Genomic DNA, 13,594 nt, shown 5'->3' with positions numbered 1-13,594 from the left:
TCATACTGGGTCAGACCAAGGGTCCATCAAGCCAAGCATCCTGTTTCCAACAGTGGCCGATCCAGGCCATATGAATCTGGCAAGTACCCAAAAACTAAGTCTATTCCATGTTACCGTTGCTAGTAATAGCGGTGGTTATTCTCTAAGTCAACTTAATTATTAGCAGGTAATGGACTTCTCCTCCAAGAACTTATCCAATCCTTTTTTAAACACAGCTATACTAACTGCACTAACCACATCTTCTGGCAACAAATTCCAGAGTTTAATTGTGCATTTAGTGAAAAAGAGCTTTCTCTGATTAGTTTTAAATGTGCCACATGCTAACTTCATGGACTGCCCCCTAGTCTTTATATTATCCGAAAGAGTAAAAAACTGATTCACATCTACCCGTTCTAGACCTCTCATGATTTTAAACACCTCTATCATATCCCCCACCTCAGCCATCTCTTCTCCAAGCTGAAAAGTCCTAACCTCTTTAGTCTTTCCTCATAGGGGAGCTGTTCCATTCCCTTTATCATTTTGGTCGCTCTTCTCTGTACCTTCTCCATCGCAATTATATCTTTTTTGAGATGCGGCGATCAGAATTGTACACAGTATTCAAGATGCGGTCTCACCATGGAGCGATACAGAGGCATTGTGACATTTTCCGTTTTATTCACCATTCCCTTTCTAATAAGTCCCAACATTCTGTTTGCTTTTTTGACTGCCGCAGCACACTGAACCGACTATTTCAATGTGTTATCCACTATGACGCCTAGATCTCTTTCTTGGGTAGTATCTAATATGGGTAGCACCTAATATGGAACCTAACATTGTGTAACTATAGCATAGGTTATTTTTCCCTATATGCATCACCTTGCACTTGTCCACATTAACCATGTCTTTCTATATGCTCTACAATTTTGACCTTGAGAATAGTTTCCACTATTTTTCCCAGCACTGAAGTCAGGCTCACTGGTCTATAGTTACCTGGATCGTCCCTGGAGCCTTTTTTAAATATTGGGGTTACATTGGCCACTCTCCAGTCTTCAGGTGCAATGGATGATTTTAATGATAGGTTACAAATTTTAATAGATCAGAAATTTCATTTTTGAGCTCCTTCAGTACCCTAGGATGCATACCATCCGGTCCAGGTGATTTGCTACTCTTTAGTTTCTCAATCAGTTTATTCATGGCATAGCCAAGGCCAAGCCCAAGCCCACACCCAACACACGTTACCATATGTCTCATATGATAGGATTCCAAATGTCTTTTTTTTTTTTTTTTTACTTTTTTTGCAGGGTTTTCTAGTTGGCACTACAGCAGTGCATATAAATACAATATACAAGCTGTAACTGATTTTTGCTTCAGAAAATCCTTTTTCATATAACATCTATTATAAATGAACTATTTTTTAATTATGTGTGGAGTGGGTGAAACTGGGGAGGGGGGTACAAGTCTGCAAGGTTTGCCTAGAGTGCATAGGTTGGAAAATGACCATGGAAGATGAAAGAGGGGGAAGGGGGATAAGGAGGATTTGTGGATGAGGGGCTGATGGGTTTTCAAGAGAACAAGAAAGGATGAAGCTGTGAAGAGGAAGGACAAGAGGGCCAGACAGCTGGACGTAAAAGGAGCAATTCAATGAGGGGGAGATGGTGGACTGAAAGGGAGCAATAAAAGCAAGAGCTGGAGAGATGTAGGATTGGCACAGAGAACTGGAGGGAGAGTAGAGGGGGATGAAATCTAGATGAGTAGATAGATGAGGACCAAAGCAATTAGAAAAATAAAATGTCCAGACAGCAAGAGTAGAAAAGGAATTTTATATTCAGTTTAGTGAATGGACTGTATCATCTTTGGGAATGGACAGCTCTTGATATAGCAATTGTTGCTTACCTGTAACAAGTGTTCTCACAGGACAGCAGGATGTTAGTCCTCACATATGGGTGACATCGTCAGCATGGAGCCCAATCACGGAAAACTTCTGTCAAAGTTTCCAGAACTTTGACTGGCCCCTACTGGGCATGCCCAGCATGGCACCAACCCTGCAGTCAGCAGGGATCCCCCTTCAGTCTTATTTGAAAGCTACAGGGAGTGCGAAAAATAAAACAAGAAAACGTTACGAACCCAACACCACAGGGCGGTGGGCGGGTTTCGTGAGGACTAACATCCTGCTGTCCTGTGAGAACACCTGTTACAGGTAAGCAACATTTGCTTTCTCACAGGACAAGCAGGATGGTAGTCCTCACATATGGGTGAGTACCGAGCTGAGGATGTCCGAACATGCACCAAATGTACCCAAAGGCGTGCAACAGGCACACAACTGGGGTGGAATTTGGGAGAGGGCATTCTGAACCCCACCGGGCAGGCGGAAGGGTGTAGGTACGTCACGTTTTAAATAAGATGTGAAGGACAGATTGGCCGAAGATGGAATCTTGTCTTCCGGCTTTGTCCAAGCAGTAGTGGGCTGCAAAGGTGTGGAGAGAACTCCAGGTGGCAGCCCTGCAAATGTCAGGAAGCGGCACCGATCGTAGGTGTGCTACTGAAGTCGCCATCGAGGTGAAGATGGGGTGGGGGGGTTGTTATGATTGTTAACGATTTATGTTACAGGTTTGTTCAGGCTCAGGTTAGGTTAATAAACTGCAGCCTGTTTTAATGCCAAACTGTGTAATGTTTTATTGGGGTGGGGAGGGAAGGACGGGCCAAGCGTATGCCTTGCCTCCCTGTGTTACTGCTTTCCAGGACTTCAGCCTTACTCGTGCACACCTACCTGTCAGGATCCTTAACTTATTTGTGAAATTGTTCCTGCCTTTCTGCCTGACGATTTTTTGGACTGACCTTCTGAATATGATCTCTGCCTAGATCTGATATTCTGTCTTGGAATTAGTTTTCAAAGGGATCTAGCTGGCTAAGTAAGGATTGATTTTTGTATAAATGCTACGAACAATACAGCATTTCACTCTTACTGACCCAATACATTTAGCACAACTTTCTCTTACAAACCCATCCAATAGCACCACCTGCGACACACACATTGACCATAAAGTTCTAGAATACGGGGCACCATCCTTTCCAGTGGTTTTTGGAAAAAAGAAAGATTTGCAGCTGATTTCCTTCTCAAGCTTTTTTAAGTGCCAACTGGGGAATCCCCTTTCCTCCCAACCCACACTCACAGTAATGTATAAAAAAGAAACCCTGCCAAATTCCCTTGGTCCTTCTTTCCAGCAGATAAAAAAAATTTGTTGGCCAGCCCTTTTTTATTTTATTTTTTTTTACACCTGGAGAGAATCCCCCAGCCAGCACTTTTTTTTTGGCAGCTTGAATGCCGGGTGAGAGGTAGGTGGTTCGAAGCTGATGAGACCAGCCTTTTTTTTTTTTTTATTACTGTGAGTGTGGGGCAGGATGGAAGGGATTCACGCCTAGCAGGGCAATTTTTTTTTATTTTAATACTGCCATTGCAAGGTGACAGAAGGGAGTCCAAGACTGGTGTGGCACTTTTTTTTTTAATTACTGCATGAGTAATTAAATGCTGAGGAAACTTCATGAATATTGTAGAAGACTATGGAAACATGACTGTTTGCCTTCAGAAAATAAATGGAACCCAAACTACTGCATAGCAGTGAGTTATGAATGAGCACTGCATACTAGCTAGAATGACCTCAGTAGCCTTTATTACCATTTTATGATCATTGACTATCATAAGCTCCACGTATTTCATCTCTTCAAAAACTCCACGATGAACCTGAATCAATAACATACAAGAAGGCATATCAGTAAAATAATCAAAGAGAATAATATTCCACATTTTCTATGCATGATATCTTACAGAGGGGAATACTTTGAAGGCTAATGCTTCAGAGATTCAGTGACAAAAACATACTTGATTGTGACATTCAAGTGTTGTCCGAGTATTAAAGCTACAACAGGTTCCTATGACCTAATGTAGCATTTAAACTTCATTTGGTAGTTCCTGGGAAACTGAGTCCCCACGACATGTTTTTCTGTTCACTTATTTTAACACTGCTAAATTATCTGTTTAACATAATAGCCAACAAGTGAGAACTTAGAAAGTGTTACTAGAGATACACTTACATTCAGAGCTCTTTTTCTTCTCCTCAGCCACTGCATATTAGAAAAGAAGGGCCACTCACTGCTAACATTGCCAACGTCTGTTGTGAAAAACAAAATCAAAGTTTATCACTCACAAACAATAAGAATGCCTTTTAAAGCACAGTTTCATGATCCTTGGCAAGATAAGGCAGCTCTTAACATAACTGAAAACATATAACTGATAGCATGAATGAAGAAAATATGTGCCTACAAATTTACTTGACCAATAACTAAAGACTGTAGAGTTCTTTGGAGGATGGTAGGAGATTTGACAATCCATTCTTTAAAGCATTTTGTACTAAATGCCCCAAAATTCAAGAACTCTCTTCTCTTCATATATATTGTGGTTACATATTCTAACATCTGATAGTAATAGATTTTAAAATAAAAAACTGTATCCTCCTGTATGAGAGAAGGAGATAGAAACTAGGGATGTTAAGAAATTAGTCTGAAAAAGTTTGAGGAAAGAGAATGGAAAAAAAAGACTAAGAGGCAGGCAAAGTAATATGAACATTGAGATGATGACATTTGAGACAAGGTATGACAATAGTAGAGAAAATGCTTGACTAATAGAAGGGGACAGAGGATGAGAGAGAGGTTGACCAATTAGGGCAGAGAAAAAAATAGAATTCTTTTTTTTAAATCCTCTGCAACTGAATAAATAAATAGGATACAAATTGAATGTATGAGAATGAGAGAGCATGAGTAAACAGTACCGATTTTGCATGTCTCTCAGTGAAATAAACAGAGAAAGATAAAATACTTTTAAGCCCAGGAATGCTCAAACTGGTCCTTGGGGCCCCCCTAGCCAGAGAGGTTTACAGGATATCCAAAATGAATATGCATGAGCTTTATCTGCATACATAGGAGCAAATACCGAATTTTCCGGTGTATAAGTCGTGGGATTTTTTTCAGCGATTTCAGTGACTGTGACTTATACACCGGTACGACTTATATACTGTCACAATCTCTCTCTTTCATTCTGTGCTATCAGCCTCGCTGTACAAACAGATGCATCTTATACAAAGGCAATTTATAAGGAGTTGCGACTTATACACCAGAAAAAAAAAACGGTAAATCTTATGTATATTCATTAGGGATATCCTGAAAACTCGACTGGTTGGGGTGTGACCAGTTTGAGCACCCCTGCTTTAGCCTGACTTAAAAATTCCACCCTAACAGACTGGTACTGGAGGAGGGGGCAAAGGTAAGATGCAAAATTAAAAATAATTATAATTTTTGAGTCGATATTCAAAAACATTGAGGGCCTGATTTTCAAACATACAGTTTCACATGTACTTTTAACGCATTGGGAATAGGCGTTCCAGAGGGCAGAGGTGGGACAGAGATATGTATTACAAGCACATTTTCATTTTTTTCACAAGTATGCATGTAAGTTATGCTTTGTTTGGAACAGGTGTAACTTTGTGCATGGGCAAATCTGCATATTTCCCGCCAATTAAGGAAGAATTTTCAAAGCAAATTTATGTGCATAAATGTTGAGATTACTTACCTGATAATCTCCTTTTCCGTAGTGTAGACAGATGGACTCAGAACGAATGGGTATAGTGTGCTCGTGCTAGCAGTTGGAGACGGATCTGACATCAGCACGGGTATATATACCCCCACAGGAAGCGTAGCAACTCAGTAATCTTCCTTGCAAAAGCTGTTATGGATGTGTGTACTGACGCTCAGTGAAATAGTGAAACAGGATTCCCCTGACCGATTGATAGTAGCTGGAGGCCGCCAGCAGTCACAACCGGAAGGCGTTGACACCTGGTAGAGTGTACGCTCTTATGTAAACAAATGACATGGTTTACCTTGAATCGGTGAAACCCATGTACACAGGCAGCAGGGCGGGATGCTGAGTCCATTTCCGGATCCAGAGCTGCCTCCTGGCAGCTACGGAGGATGAGATCCCCTTGGCTGTTGTTCGGACTAGGTCTGATGCGGCATCCGTGAGGAACGAGAGAGCTGACTCCATGTCTGCTGCTGGAGCGTTGTTCCTGACCTGTGACAAACAGGCACGCGTCACCACTGTGCAGCAGGTTGCGATCCGCAAAGATAGAGCTGCCACCTCAAAAGTCTGTTTCAGAATGGCGTCCAGTCGCCGGTCATGAGGCTCCTTGAGGGCCGTCCCCTGAGGGCACGCCAGCAGGTCCTGGATAGCCGGTGCCAGTGGGTACATGCCCGTCAGGGCCCGGCCCCCTTTGAAGGAAGCCGCTGGTGCAGCCCATTCTAAATCTATCAGTTGTTGTGCTGCTTGCAAGAATGGAAAATGGCGGGCTGTAGGACGAAGACCTTCCAGCAGGGGGTTCTGCAGAGGGTACCGGAGCGCTGGGACCTGTAATATCCAACTCCGCCAGACACTGAGACACCAGGTCGGAGAGATCCTCCTTAGGGAAGAACCGCCTCATGGTTCTATATGGCTCAATCCCTGGGGGAAGTTCCCCCTCGTCCGGGAGTTCGGACTCGTCCGGTGAAACCTCCTGGTCCGACTGATCTGGACTGTCCAGCGGCGGGAGGTCCCGCTCACGATAAGGACATGAGGGTCCAGGAGCAGGATCCGCAGCAGCCGCCGCAGTCGCAGCCACCGCAGGAACAACAGGGACAGCAGGAATCGCAGGGCCTGGACGGGAAGCCGTTTGCATCTGTACAAAGGCATGAATCCCCTTAAAGAGATCCACCCAGGAAATAGAAGCAGCCTCTAATCGCCGGCGTACCAGATCCCCCGGGATTCCGGATTGGTCGAGACTGCCCGCTAAATCCGGGGTAGCCCCTGGGGAACTGTCAGCAAATCGTGGCTGAGACTGGTCCTGGCCCGAGGGTCCCACGGCCTCCTCACATTGGGCACATAGGGAGTCTGGCTCTTCACTGTGCGTGGCTCGAAGCTGGCATGCAGAGCAGAGGCCGAGGGCTTTAATGCCGGAGGCAGGCGGCGCCCCCACTGAAGACGCTGAGGCGTTCTGTTCCATTGAAAAGTATGCGCTGAATGAAAAGCGGCAACAATATACGCTTAATAGAACAGGCGCACAATAATAATATGCGGCAGCAATATGCGCTTAATACAACAGGTGCACAATAATAATATGCGGCAGCAATATGCGCTTAATACAACAGGCGCACAATAATAATATGCGGCAGCAATATGCGCTTAGCACAACAGGCGCTTAATAATATGCGGCAGCCATATGCGCTTAATACAACAGGCGCTTAATAATAATAATATGCGGCAGCAATATAGACAACAAGCGCTCAGCCATATGCGGCTAACAATATACGCTCAATGATATGCAATATGCTCTCAGCAATATGCGGTCATGAATACACGCTCAATGGTATTCAATATGCTCTCAGCAATAAGCGGTTAGCAATACACACTCAATTGTATGCAATATGCTCTCAGCAATAAGCGGTTAGCAATACACGCTCAATTGTATGCAATATGCTCTCAGCAAGAAGCGGTTAGCAATACATGCTCAATATTATTCAATATGTTCTCAGCAATATGCGGTTAGCAATACACGCTCAATGGTATGAGGAATAGAATATGCGCTTAGTCATAGACCTGTGCCGATTACGGGCACTCAATACCTGAACAAGGCCACAAAATGGCGCCCTCCACGGCGTGCCACGCCGCATATCCTCGGTTCCTCGGAGACCAGAAGTAAAAGACGTACGCCTTACCTGATCCTTGGCGCTTCCCGGCTGGAACCCGGGCGGTCTCCGGCTGCGGGGGGAGAGGGCAAGTACCTTCACCGCCGCGTTTGAGGATATGCACCCGCTGCCTCGTCCACGCCGGGACCGAGGCGCCTCGTATGCCTCACCCGGACCTCGCCCGGGGGCTACGTCCCTGCCGCGATTCGGCCACCGGACCGAGGACTTAAACCTCTGGGGGATCACGGAAATCACCCCGGGAAACTCTACTGGGGGAAGGACCTTAGGGTATCACCGCAGGAGTGCGGGGCTCGATGCTGTAGAAGTTTTAGTGAAAAGAAAGTAGAAAATAGAAAAATAGAAAGTAGATTTGGAAAACACGCTCAGCGAGCGTGCAGGCTCTCCAAACTGCTTTGGAGACGGAAATTACTGAGTTGCTACGCTTCCTGTGGGGGTATATATATACCCGTGCTGACGTCAGATCTGTCTCCAACTGCTAGCACAAGCATACTATACCCATTCGTTCTGAGTCCATCTGGCTACACGCCAGGAAATTTGCTTTGAAAATCCTCATTAAAGACTGCATGTATGGGTACACACAGACTTTACCACTGTGAGGAGAGTTATAAAATTAGCCTTCCTCTAGCGTTTTGAAGTTAGCCAGACAAGAGTCAAGATTTGAATATTTCCTTCTGACAAGCAGATAAAATTTGTATATACAATTCATTTTGCACACAAAATTTATTCAGATAAAACGAAGCAACACTGTAGGCATTCCAAGGGTAAGGCTAAACTTTTGCTGGTTTCACCAGATATTGAGCCCCTGTCCAGTTAAAGTTATGCACCTAAGTATGGTCAGAAAAACACGTGTCCTAAAGTTATTCAAGTAAAAGTATTCACGCAATGTTATTTAGGTATATTCAGTGGCAGACTTATCCAAATAAGTCCAACTGAATATCCAGATAAAGTTACATGCAACCAAAAATTCTGAGAGAGATGTACCCAAAGGAGTATCAATGGAAAACATGGTTTTAGGGTTTATTTTGGGGGATTGTTTGATGGGGGAAGGATTTTCACACAGTCCTCTAGTGTTTGGTGATATTTATTTATTTTATTTATTTAAAAACTTTTCTATACCGTCGTTTAGTAGTGCACCATCACAACGGTTTACAGTTAGGCACAAATATGTTTGGTTTCTAAATTATCCAAAAGGTGCCAGTATTATATGGTTACATAGATCAATAATATACTCTAAATGGGGAATGGGTGTGGTTACCATTTATGATTGTTAGCGTAATCATATGTTTATACTGTCTTTCTAATATAATACTTAAATATGAGAAAAATAATAAAAAAAAATAAGCAACTCTGCATTTTTACTGGTGACTTTCAGCTGTTTTTGTGTTGTTATTCAGCTACTTCACTGTGAAATGCTTTTTTGAAGAGCCATGTTTTTAAGCCTTTTTTGAAGAGCTTTAATTCTTTCATTAGTCTTAATTCCAGGGGTAATGAGTTCCATAATAAAGGTCCTACCAATGATAGTGCTCTCTCTCTGACTTGGGTCAACTTTGCTGTTTTGACTGAGGGTATGGTTAGTAGAGCTCTATTGGCCGATCTGAGATTTCTTTGAGGGACATGTAATCGTAGTGTGGTGTTTAGCCAGTCAGCATGTTCGTCATTTATTAGTTTATGCACTGTGCATAGTGTTTTAAATTGTACTCTTTGTTCTATAAGTTTAAAGTCGTACAGAATGCTACTATATTAAGAACCGACTCCTAGATTCATCAAAATACTATAATATCGCATGGATAGCGCCTGTGGTAAGGGAGCATAGGGAGAAAGAGAGAGAGACTATTTATAAGGCCTTCATAACTATTTATATGCCTATAGGAGGGCCAACTAATAGCTCGAGGTCAAGTGTTGGTAAGGTTTAGGGGCCAGTTTTCCCACACAGAGTGAGACGTACAAATTGCACAGTACACCTCGGTGAAGATTTGACATCACTTGGAGTGAGGAAAGTCTCACAAAGATAGATTTCTACTATGTTCTCTTACCCTAGCTTGATGAACTCTATAACAGGGTACCATAATGTACTGTGCTGTTCAAAAGTCTCACTCTGCATGGAAAACTGACCCCTAAACTATAAACCACCACCAACACCTTACCTCGATTTATTAGATGGCCCTCTTTTAGGCATATAAATAGTTGAATACTATGAAGGCCTTATAAATAGTCTCTCTCGGTGTGTGAAATGGTCAAAATGCAATTTGTAGTCTTTAACTCAAATTGCATTGCAGCCATTTTGGATATATCACACAGCTTAACACCAGGAAAAAAGGTTTAGTTATCACCTCTCATTTTATTAATCCTACCCAAACCCCTCCCCAATCCCACCCCTTCAAAAAATTTGCATTCGCGCCATGCAGTAATCATATTATCGCATGCGTTATGGTGCTATCAAATGCGTTAATGCCATAACGCATTTTGATGAATGACCCTGTAAATTTGGTAGAATTCTTTTCTTAGAATTGTGTACATTGCCTCGGACTTATTTTGTGTTCTGGTCACATAGACTTAGATATTTTTCTTTTATTCTAGAGTGGGCATTGACTGAAAAAATATTCTCTCTGATTTGTTTTGTATGCTACTTAGTAGCTTCACTGAGTGTCCTCGACTTTTTTTTTTTTTTTTTTTTTTTTTTAAGAATTAGCAACCAATTTGCATTCTTCTCCCTCACCCCCACCAAGTCTTACTCCCCCAACAGACTCCTCTTTACCCGATGTGTGCTCCAGCTCCCCCAGTCCTTCTTGCTCCACTAGTACTTAAATTCAAAATGGTGGAGGCTGACCGGCAGTTCCACTTTGCCCTGCATGGGAGGAGAAGAGAGGATTTACTGGCAGCCAGCACCATTTTCAGTGATGGTGCCAGTGAGGCAGGAGCAACTGTACAATGCTCTATCCCAGGGGGACCCACAGACTACACCATATAAGAGGGTGATGCAGAGAGGAGAAGACCTGGAGGGGCAATGGGGAGATTTTCTTTCTACATTTATGTGATGGCAGCGATGGTAGCCCTGCTTTTATTGGGAAGGGAAAAGGGAAATCTCTGGGAAGGGGACAGGTTATCCTGGGTAGAAGGGGTATCATTTTTTTTGGGGGGGGGGGGGGGGTGATTTGTGCCATAGGAGAAACCTAACAATACAAGGGTCATTTTCAAACAACCCGCACAGCCTAAAATCTGGGTACCCTTGAATAATTTTGTATCATCCGCAAATTTGATAACCTCACTCGTCGTATTCCTTTCCAGATCATTTATATATATATATATATATATATATATTGAAAAGCACCGGTCCAAGTACAGATCCCTGAGGCACTCCACTGTTTACCCTTTTCCACTGAGAAAATTGACCATTTAATCCCACTCTGTTTCCTATCTTTTAAGCAGTTTGTAATCCACAAAAGGACATCACCTCCTATCCCATGATTTTTTAGTTTGCGTAGAAGCCTCTCTTGAGGAACTTTGTCAAACGCCTTCTGAAAATCCAAATACACTATTTATTTATTTTATTTATTTAAAGGTTTTTATATACCGAGGTATGGCTGTGTGCCTTCACCCCGGTTTACATGTACAACAACTAACTTACATTTGGCAATAGACATTTAACATTTCACAGTTTAACATTTAACATTTAACAGTAACTGAGTCAGCTAAAAAAAGAAAAACTTGTTGCAATAAATCGTAGCATTTTGAACAGGGTCTGTCAAATGGGTCAATGAGGAAAAAAGGACAGTAATAGTGTAAAAAGCAAGAAATATCGGAAAAGTCTTGTTTATAATGACTGGAGTCATAGTTATAGGGGTGATATTATCAACCAGGGGAGGTAAAGGTAAGTCTCGGAGATACATATTGTGATGCAGTACGACCTGGCCCGGGGCGGAAACAGCCGGGACACAGAAAAGCAGAAGCTGACAGTACCAAACCTAGCCACCGGAGGGCGCTGAGGAAGGTAGCAAAGACTACACTTCCCAGGTTCCCTGAACCGACACCTGACCCCTGGCTGGAGAATGAACAGGAACAGGTGGAGGAAATTGGGACTGATCCCTATGACTCAGCAGAGTCCATGGAAGCGGAGGAAGAGGGCGTGCCACCGTGGTGGAGCTGGCCACAAAAGCCCGGCTCCTCAGAGTCTCTGGAGGAGGAGATGGAGGTAAGCTGGAGAGAGGAAAGCTCCAGCTGTTCCTCTATGGAGCTGGAATAACCAGGAGGTTGGGGGATGGTAAATCCTAGGTTTAGACAAGGAGGTTTAAGAAATGTTGAAAGGATATTATGGTTCAAATGCTGTTTAACTCTAAGCTTGCTAAGGAGGACCTAAGCAGGTAGGGCTTGGGGGTTTGTACAGTCAAGCAGGCATTGTTACAGGGCTGCAGCCGGTGAGGCTACAGGACTCCATTAAACCCTTTTTGTGATAAAAGCCTTTTTCTCTGTGTACTGTTTGGGAGTGCCAGGACTAAGCCTGGCACTCTGACTAGAGGCTGTGAGGAGTTCATAGCAGCGCTGTGCATGAGCTGTGCAAGTGGACGGGACAAGGCATAGGAGCGAAGCTGGAGGCCTGAAGCCCAGCAAAGCCCCACAGCATGCTGAGCAGATGGGCGTGATCATGACAATATATTCGATAAATTCGATGTGATCAGTGACTTGATCTGTGAACTTAACAGATACCATCTTTGAACGTTTGGCTGAAAATCCAAGTTTTGAGCTCTTTTTTAAAAGATTTAGTATTACTTTGTGAGCTCCATAAATTTGGACCAGCGCTAGAAATGGCTTGATTTCTTGTTGTGGAAAGTTTAGCTAATGGGAGTGATGGTATTACAAGATTTAGCTTACTTGCTGTTCAGGTTGTACGTTGTGTTCTGTGAAGCTTTATGATATTGTCAAGGGCTTATCTGCCTTGTATATTGCATTATGAAGAATTGTTAAGATCTTGAATTCAATTCTTTTTTCAACTGGAAGCCAGTGTAGGCTCTTGAGTACAGGGGTGATGTGGTCTGATTTCTTCTTGCCTGTCAGTACTCTAGCTGCAGCATTTTGTAGTAGTTGTAGTGGTTTTAAGGCTGCTTTAGTGAGTTGCAATAGTCTAGGCTGGTGAAGATCAGAGATTGTAGGACTGTCCTGAAATCTTGGTGGTGAAGCATTGGTTTTAGGTGTTTTAAGTATTTGTAGTTTGTGGAATCCTTCTTTAGTTTTTGTGGAGATGTTTTTTTGAAGTTTAGTTCACTGTCAATCCAAATTCCCAGGTCTTTTACATTTTCTTTAAGTTGTTTGGAAATGTCGTCTATTTGAAGTGATGGTATGGTTTTAGGTCCTGCGTTTTTTCTTTCTATTAGAATGCATTCCGTCTTGCTCATGTTTAGACAAAGCTTTAGGTGGTTTAGCAAGTTTCTGATTGAATCAAGGTAGGATGCTGCTTGTATCAGTGTGTCTTCGATTGTGTTAGAGATTGGAATGAGGAGTTGTATGTCATCGGCATACATATAGAAGGTTAGCCCTAGGCTTGATAGGAGTTGACATAGGGGGAGTAGATAAATATTGAAGAGAGTGGCTGAGAGAGCAGACCCTTGTGGAACTCCTGTTTCAAGGGGGATTGCTTCAGATGATTTACTGTTGATAGAGACCTTGAAGAATCTGTCTTTTAGGAACGAAGTGAACCACTTCAGCGTTTTGCCCGCTAACCCGATGTTTGCTAGGCTTGATATTAACCTTTTGTGATCGACTGTATCGAATGCTGCGGATAGGTCAAGGAGTATTAGTAGATGTTCTATTTTGTTATCCATTCCTCTGAGTATGTTTG

At 43.0% G+C, this 13,594-nt stretch overlaps 1 protein-coding gene across 1 annotated transcript in view; it reads right to left on the bottom strand.

Moving 5' to 3' along the window:
* Positions 1-13,594, bottom strand: part of ADAM23 (ADAM metallopeptidase domain 23) — a 600,522-nt gene that overhangs the window by 399,562 nt on the left and 187,366 nt on the right. Inside the window, 2 exon segments of the mRNA XM_029606344.1 lie at positions 3,653-3,718; positions 4,069-4,145. Of these exon segments, the coding sequence (XP_029462204.1) occupies positions 3,653-3,718; positions 4,069-4,145 (143 nt within the window).

Source organism: Rhinatrema bivittatum, chromosome 6, assembly GCF_901001135.1.
Source record: "Rhinatrema bivittatum chromosome 6, aRhiBiv1.1, whole genome shotgun sequence".
NCBI lineage: Eukaryota > Metazoa > Chordata > Amphibia > Gymnophiona > Rhinatrematidae > Rhinatrema > Rhinatrema bivittatum.
The sequence above is the reverse complement of the archived record's forward strand: the minus strand, read 5'-3'. Positions and strand labels throughout refer to the sequence as shown.